Raw genomic sequence first — 8878 nt, 5'->3', positions numbered from 1 at the left:
AACAGAAACACTCGGGCAGTTTGTGCATTAGGGGAGTTAGTCCGGGGCTAACAAACCTGATTTGGTTTTCCTCATATAGACTCTCTCTGACGAACACAGAATGAGGGGTCTTGGTAGTAAGTTAAATCTTAAGGGAGTTTTAGTAGTAAATGTGAGAGGAAGAAGTGGAGGGCTGGCAGTTTTGTGGAAAGAAAGGACGGATGTGACGGTGCATGGATATTCAGACCACCATATCGATCTTACCATAAGCAGGAGTCAAAAGGCTACTAGAGGTTTGTGGGATTTTATGGGTACGCTGACAGGGGAAGGCATAGAGAGTCATGGGATCTTATCCGCATGGTTGCAGGTTTACTACCTTGGGTAGTAATGGGAGACTTTAATTGCATCCTGCACCCTGAGGAGAAGAAGGGAGGTAGCAGTTACCCTCCGGCGCATAGTAGAGATTTTGCTAAGGCAATTGAGGATTGTGGTTTGATTGAGCTGATAGGGGAAGGTAGCCAGTTCACTTGGGAAAGAGGGAGAGGTACAGCAGGGTGGGTGAGGGAGAAATTGGATAGGGGTTTGGCGAGTGGGGATTGGTTACAACTCTTTTCGGATTACAAAATCAGGAACTTGATAAGTCCCTACTCTGATCATACACCAATGGGTCTGCAATTAGAGAGTAAGGTGGAGAATCGCAGGAGAGGAGGTTTTCGTTTCGAGAATGCCTGGGTTAAGGAGTCGGGATTCAAGGAGGTCGTGGAGGAATGTTGGGCAAGGCAGAGAAGTTATGATACTACTTCCAAATTGGCCAGGTGTGCTGAAACAATGAATCAATGGGGAGTTGAGTATCATCGTAAGTTTATGGTGAAGAAAGAAGGATTGATTAAGAGGTTGCAATTTCTCCAAGGTAAGGTGGGACGAAATTTTGAACTACAGTATCTGGAGGTAAAGGACAAGCTCAATCTGGTACTGGAACAGGAGGAGCAGTATTGGAAGCAGCGAGCAAAGGTGTTTTGGCTCAAAAATGGGGATAAGAATACCCGCTATTTCCATTCTTGTGTGAAGGCAAATAGGAGGCAAAGGGTAATATCAGGACTTCATGATGAAAGTGGCAACCTATTAAGTGATTCGGGGGCGTTCGAGTCGCATATCAGTGAGTATTTTAAACAACTCTACTCCCCTTCTTTATTTACTCAGACTGATACGGTCAATGTCCTTGATAGTGTAGTTACAACTGAAATGAATGATGATTTAACTGCTCCCTTTAGAATTGAACAGTTTAAAAGTGTTGTTTTCTCTATGCATGTTGACAAATCCCCTGGACCTGATGACCTAAGTCCGAGATTTTATCAACACTTTTGGGATATAATTGGGGAGGATATTTTTAGAGCCTGTGTAGGCTGGTTGGAGAGGTCAGAGTTCCCTGCAAATCTGAATGATACCTTTATTGCTCTGATCCCTAAAATTGAAGTCCCTTTGACAATAAAGGATTACAGGTTTATATCTTTGTGTAATGTTCTGTACAAAATTATTGCAAAGGTCTTGGCTAATAGGTTAAAATGGTGCTTATCTAACATTGTCAATGAGAGTCAATCTGCTTTTGTCCCTGGAAGGTCTATAATTGATAACGTACAGATTGCTTTTGAGACAATTCATTACATGAATAGAAATAATAGAAGGGCTGGAGGGGAAGTGGCTTTAAAAATTGATATTAGTAAAGCCTATGACAGAGTTGATTGGGGCTTCCTTGAAGCAATGCTATATCTATTGGGTTTCCAGGTGAAATGGATTAAGTGGATAATGCTCTGCATCACAACTGTAAATTACAATGTAGTGGTTAATCAGGTCCTTGAGGGGCCAATAAAGCCAGGCAGGGAGATCCTCTTTCTCTCTATCTATTTATATTGTGTGCAGAGGTGCTATCAAAGCTGATTGTCAAAGAAGAAAACGAGAACAGACTGCAGGGTAGTCGAATTTGTAAGGGGCTCCGTCAGTCTCGCATCTGTTCTTTACAGATGACAGTTTTTTATTCTTTGAAGAGGAAGTGGAGCAAGCCAGGACAGTGGTGGCAATTTTGCATGAGTATGAAGTAGCATCGGGCCAGGCTATCAATCTGAACAAATCAGGCATTTTCTTTAGCAGAAACGTACATGGCAGTTTGAGGGGAGAAATCAGCGCGGTTTTAAATGTCACACAGGCCTTGGACACAGGTTGTTACTTGGGGCTACCCTCCTTAATTAGGAGATCAAAAAGAAATATCTTCTTGTTTCTGATTGATAGACAAAGAAAGAAGTTTGGAAGTTGGGGATTTAGATTTTTTTATCGAGTGCTGGAAAAGAGGTGTTGCTAAAATCGGTAGCTCAGGCCCTGCCAACTTTTTGCATGAGCACCTTTCTATTTCCAAAATCTATCTATGCTGAGTTGCAGCGTATGCTGAATTCCTTTTAGTGGGGTATGAAGGAGGGTGGAAGAAAAAACATGCACTGGTTTGACTGGGGGACCCTATGTCAAGGGAAGAATCAGGGAGGATTGGGATTTCGAGAGCTTCAGCTATTTAATCTATCACTTCTGGGAAAGCAGGGATGGAAACTGCTTAACCCAAATACTATGGTTAGTCGTTTGTTCAAAGCCAAATATTTCACTACTGGCCCTTTTCTATCCTCCAAATTAGGCAATAATCCTAGTTTTGTTTGGAGGAGTATATGGGGATCCATAGAGCTGCTAAAATTGGGTGTCAGGTGGAGAGTAGGAGATGGGAAGGGAATAAGTGTATGGAAGGACCCATGGGTACCTAATGCATAAAAGTTCACTATCAACTCTATTGGAATTGATGGACTAGATGATATGAAGGTAAATGAATTGTTTATGGAAGGGTCTAGAGTGTAGGATAAGGAGAGAGTGTATGGGTGTCTTTGTGAAGAGGAAGCTCAAAAAGTGTGTGCTATTCCGTTACCTGTTAGGGAAGTGGAAGATATTTAGATCTGGCACCACACAAAGGATGGGTTATACTCATCGAAGTCGGGGTATAGAGCGATTGAGAAGGAGCTTCATGATAGAACGCCGGTTGATGGGTGGAAGGTGTTGTGGGAGTTAAACATTCCTCCAAAGTGGAAAACCTTCATATGGAAGGTGTGTGCGGGTTGTCTTCCCACCAGAGCCAATCTTAACCGCAGACATATACCTGTGCCAGTGCAATGTGTTAATTGTGGAGAGGAGGATGAGACTTATCGACATTTATTCTCACTTTGTTGTTTTGCAGGTGAATGTTGGAGGGAAGTAGGCATTTTGTTACCTGTTGGTGATTTTGATATGGCTATACAGTGGCTGATGGCAAACCCTTCAGCAATTAGCAAAGATCTTTTGTCAAAAAGAGTCATGGTTCTGATTGTGATATGGAGGCAGCGCAACAACAAGCTCTAGAATGAGATAGAAACAACAGTAGCTGAATGTATTCGACGAGGCAATTTGCAACTGTATGAATGGAGGGCAAGAGCACACGTGGATCTGCAAGGCAGAACCGTTCGAACCAATACCGAGCACACGTGGATCTGCAAGGCAGAACCGTTTGAACCAATACAGATGCAGCGGTCGGTACCTGCAGATCATCGGGGATTACTCTACAGCAGGGAGTTCAGCAGACAAGGGGCCGTAGTGAATATAGCAGGCCGCTCCTAATTGCAGGAGCAGAATCGAACTACGAAGTACAAGAGATGAGCCTGCCGAATGCGGATGTTGGGCAAGTTAGGAATCAACAGCGCGAACTACAGGCACCAGTACCGGCAACGTGCAGAATCGTAACAGCGGTATCAACGGATGTCGAGCATCACCCGCAAGGAGCAAAATGGCGCGGTCCACGAAGGGGTTATTTGAAATGCAACGTGGACGGTGCTATATTTCAAGAGCCGGATACAGGGGGCACCGGAGCCATAATACGGGATAAAACAGGTTCCTTTTTGTGCTTCCCCAGTAAAGGATGGGAAGGTCTGTTCACGCCATCAATGATTGAAGCTTTAACATTGAGAGAGGGTCTCCTTTGGGCAGTCACAAATCAGAGAGCTTACGTCGAGTTTGAATCAGACGCCTTAAATGTGGTTAATGCAGTGTCTAAACGACAGGATGATTTATCGGATTTCGGATCTATTATTCAGGATTGCTAATTATTATTGTTAAACAACCGGGATTTCTCGGTGTCTTATGTTCCAAGATTAGCGAATGAGGCTGCTCACTTAGTTGCTAGACACTCCCGTTCCAATGCTAATTCGTCTTGTATTTTTGTAGCGCCTTTGTGGGTAACTTTGGTTCTTGAACAGGACAAATTGTCCGGTTCGATTTATTGAAAGGTCTATTTTTTGATTCAAAAAAAAACCCCTTACAATAGTTACACAAATACTTCTACTCTCATTTTTATGATATAATTTGTCTTATATATATATATTTTATAAATATGTTGAAGTACCGTTTAAATTTTTTTTTTTTGTCCACGATTTAGCCCCTTCAACCTATAGGTCATGGCTCTGCCACCCGCTACATCTATACTTTTCTTTTTCAGGGTTACTTCTATGTGTAGATTTATCAGATTTCGGTGATCTTTGGTCCATTAGTTTCCTTTTCTAGCAAAAAAAAAAAAAAAAAAAAAAAAAATGAAACCATTTTCAATTAATCAAGTACGAAATTCAATATAATTAATAGAAATTGATTTTCAATTGATTTAACATGATTTCATATCCTTTCAATTAAATTCACATGATTTCTGCTCGTTTACCTCACTGGTCATCATTCTAGTTTTCTTAATCAAATGCTTGAAAATTCCAGTAATAAACCGGACATAAAAAAAAATCACATATTCACTCTAGAAATTAAATTTGGTAACAAAAGAAAAAGATCTAACTAATTTGTCAAATATACCCAAAAATGCTCTAACTAAACCTTGGTAACACAAACAAAACAAGTACAGCAACACTAGACATATCTCCTGCAATGCTTCTTAAGAACAAAACATAGCCATTAAAGTCATAAACAACGAAGAACAGAGCATATCAATTAAAGTCAAAACAACGAAATGGCGTGAAAGACATATCTCCAGACTCCATTCATCAAAACAAAGGACACGTCTCCATTAATCAAATCAAGTAAAAACTAAAAAGAAGTCAGAAACAACGAAGAACAGAACACAACCATTAAAGAAAGAAAACAACAAAGATGACATCCTAATCTATTGAAGAATAACTAACTACTAACCAAAACCACTACTAGAAGAAAAGAAATCAAATCAGAAAATCAAAAATCAAACTAACCTTTTTAAGGCTTAAGTTTAAGCAAACTCGAATGGAAGTTCGGTGACGGAGGAGGAGGAAGAAATAGATTGGGGAGCAGTAGATTTCGTCGGTGATGTACTAGGAGGAGGAAGAACAACCGCCATGATTCTATTAATGCCAGAGTCGATTGGAGATTTGCACTGCTACTCATTTGGATTTTGAATTATCAAATAAATTGAAGCACTGGCAATTAGGCAGCCGCGTTTAATTATCAAATGAATTTGGTCTTTAATCCTTAGATTTAGGTTTATTAAATCCAAGCTTTAAATTTTTTTTTGAATCTCTACCCTACAATTCTAGTACATCTATATACAACTTTAAATAATCAAATACTACATGGTTGTTAAAGTCTATGAATGATGAAAACCGCACGGTTAGATTTGTTTTATCAGGGAAGTGAACAAATATAAACACCACCTTGGAGATTGGAGTTGAGAATTGAGGATTAGATTTAGTGATTTGGCATGGTTTTTTTTTTTTTTTGATAGAGAAGATAAAAAGAGACGGCTAGACCTGAGAGAGAAACAAACCCAAATGAAAAATAAAATCTAAAGTTATAAGATTTTAGTTCTTTATTTTTACCTTTAAATTTTATTTTTCAAAAAGTCGGGGCTCCAGGTTTCTTCCGGTTGATCGGTTTACACCGGGTCACATTGGGTCAATAACATTGATTCGAATTATACATAATCAAACTGGATGTCCGACTGGTTCATGATTGGACCGACCGGTCCGATCCGATTTTTAAATCATTAATTTAGTTAATGTTTATTAATGTGTTAAAATTGGCAAGATTTTGTTGCTGGCTAGCGATTTGATTTGAATGGTGTTATCTTGATCATACATGATGTATCAAATTTTTTGGTCTTAATACATACTAGTTTTGTAAACTTGGTCCAAAAAATTTGATTGGTTTTAGCCACTTAAACTTCTTTACTAAGTCCAAAAACCTTTAGACACTTTGAAATATAATGCAAGTTAAGAAGACTAATAATCAATCTAAACAAGTTTAAGGATCAATAGATCAACTTAAACAAATTTAAATAACTGTTTAAATAAGTTCGTTTGTAATTTTAGAGGAATCAATCAGTTTTTTTATTTAAGTTAGTGGCTTGTGATGTATTAAGCACTTTTAAGTTTGAAGATTATGAATTAAGTTATGCACTCGAGCTGTACGGCAAGCATAATAATGAGTTCAACAACTCAGGTGAACAGATATTCCAAGTCAAATTAGCAGTGCTACTTGACTCATATCCTATGAGAAACATCATCACATGATCAACTAATTTCTTCTATTTTATTTCAAATCATTAAAGTTTAGTAGCTAGGTAGAACCATGATAAAGTACGTACTTGGTGGTGCAGCTGAGTGCTGGATGTTACTTGTCATTGTTGATGCGTAAAGGGCTCAACAATTTTGACCCACAAATTAAATACTAATTAATTAGTTGTTTATTAAGTTGCTAATCCATTTATTTGTAAGGAAGAGCCAAGATCATGACAGAAAGCTGAGTGTCCACTATCCAGTGGTGGACCAAGAAAGAAAAGGTGTATTGCATGCTCGAGTCATAATCATCTAAAATAAGTAGAAGAGGCAAACCACGTGGTTTGTTTTTAAAATCTATCCGTACGAGGGACCACATTGCAATAGCCACACAATTATCTATCACAACCTATGCCTATGGCTTAATATACTTATATAAATATGTCTTTTCCAAGAGTAGGAAGACATTGCCAAATTGAAGTTGTATTCTACTTTCAATTCCATCCATCACAAGAAGAACTCAAAAATGGGTATTCGGATGCCTAGAATTATAAGTGCAAAGCAGATTGTAAGGAGAATTCTTTCATCACAATCACAGGAAAGTTTAGATGTTCCAAAAGGTCACTTGGCTGTATATGTTGGAGAAACTCAGAAGAAGAGATTCACAGTTCCAATATCATATTTGAAGCATCCTTCCTTTCAGAACTTGCTGGCTCAAGCTGAAGAAGAGTTTGGGTTTAATCATCCCATGGGTGGTTTAACTATTCCTTGTACTGAACAAGTCTTCATTGATCTTATTTTCAGTTTGTAGACCTGAATATATTGTCTAACAGATGCTAGAAAGAATAGGTAGACCAGGATTTTCTAATTTTACATATACTAACTCACATGTGTACCAATTTTACCATTGAGAAATGAAAGCAAAATCAGGTTCCAATCCTTAATATTTCATGCTCAGCAATTGTTGCTATTATGAATTTTTAATTCGAATCCATATTTGGGATATACGAAATAAATTGCCTAGATATTGCTGAGTTATTCTGCACAAGGATAAAGTATATCTTTTTGAGTGTTGTACTCTAATTCGAGTCTTATGAATTGCTAAACAAGGTTTTTTATTGTTATTTTACATGGTTTACCTATTCAAAGGTTTTTTCCGGCTCAAATCCGAGTTGAATCCGATAATGTAAAAAAAAAAAAAAAAAAAAAAATAATAATTTGCAGATTGTGTTGTGATCAATCCGGTAGTGATTAGCAAAACTTTATATATCAAAAAGAAATTACTAAGGAAATTCAAATCCAATATTTACATGGTTGGGTCAATTTTACCCACATGTACAAGATAAACAATTTTTTATTATGGAAGCAACCAATAATAATTATAAAAGACTTCATGGAACCTTTAACCTAAGAAGTTTTCTTAAAAGTTTTATATTTGATCGTTATCTAAAATGATGTATTTTTTTACATTAATTTGTTAGAAACTTGGGATCACAAACATAAAATATGGACGTGATTAATCACTGTCCTTAAGGAAATATTAGCCTCCACTATCAATTGCTATTGGGTTTCTGACTAAGTTTCCTCTAGGATTTCCTTAACATGAAATTAATGATAGCAATTCCATTAATTTTCCTATGAACGTATTTGAAATAATTAAAACAGTAAGTGAAAAGGTATGAAGGATTGAAGATATTTATAACCAAAAAGTTGCTTGTCAAACAGTTATAAAACTCTTTTATCTTTATCCAAAATACAGATGTCTCCAGACAACACAGATGTCTCTAGACAATACAGATGTCTCTGGACAATATAAAATAGAGATTTCCTTCTTATTCTTTCCATGTAAAATTCCCACAACACCAACATTAAAGACTAATATACAACAACATTAATATATGATATACTCTATTACGCGAATATCAATGTCCCTTGGACTTGATACGATGTCAAAGAACATATTGAGCTAAAATCGTAAAGTGATAGTTAAAGGTCCAATAATAACTTTTATGTTAATCTTTTACAACTAGAACCTTTACAATTGAAACAAGTAATGGAACCGACATCAAATGAGGCTGAAACTGTAGTATTGAAGCGATTCGAAAACTACGAGAATTGTTGGGCACACCCACGTCCTCTTCCCCTCTAATTGGTTCAATCAGAATATTGGACAAAACGTGAAAATTGGAGTACATAGCAATGTCGTTATTCAATTGCGGTTCTTCAATTAACATGCGTCATGTTAAATAATGAAAGGAAACATGCTTCAGTATTAGTGCTTCAGTGGCACGAACAAATCGCCTATAGGCATGGCCAAGTCT

The 8878-nt window shown here is 37.5% G+C and overlaps 1 protein-coding gene across 1 annotated transcript; it reads left to right on the top strand.

Moving 5' to 3' along the window:
- The first annotated feature begins 7024 nt into the window (after window positions 1–7024).
- LOC136222911 (auxin-responsive protein SAUR21-like) lies at window positions 7025–7501 on the top strand. Its single transcript, XM_066010598.1, has one exon. The coding sequence runs from the start codon at window positions 7084–7086 to the stop codon at window positions 7366–7368; it is 285 nt and encodes a 94-aa protein (XP_065866670.1). The 5' UTR covers window positions 7025–7083; the 3' UTR covers window positions 7369–7501.
- Window positions 7502–8878: the final 1377 nt, after the last annotated feature.

This window comes from Euphorbia lathyris, chromosome 3 (genome assembly GCF_963576675.1).
Source record: "Euphorbia lathyris chromosome 3, ddEupLath1.1, whole genome shotgun sequence".
NCBI lineage: Eukaryota > Viridiplantae > Streptophyta > Magnoliopsida > Malpighiales > Euphorbiaceae > Euphorbia > Euphorbia lathyris.
This window is presented reverse-complemented; position numbering and strand designations above follow the sequence as displayed.

What these genes read in the sequence shown, in the direction of transcription:
- LOC136222911 (XM_066010598.1), top strand. Translation starts at nt 7,084, where the DNA reads ATGGGTATTCGGATGCCTAGAATTATAAGTGCAAAGCAGATTGTAAGG.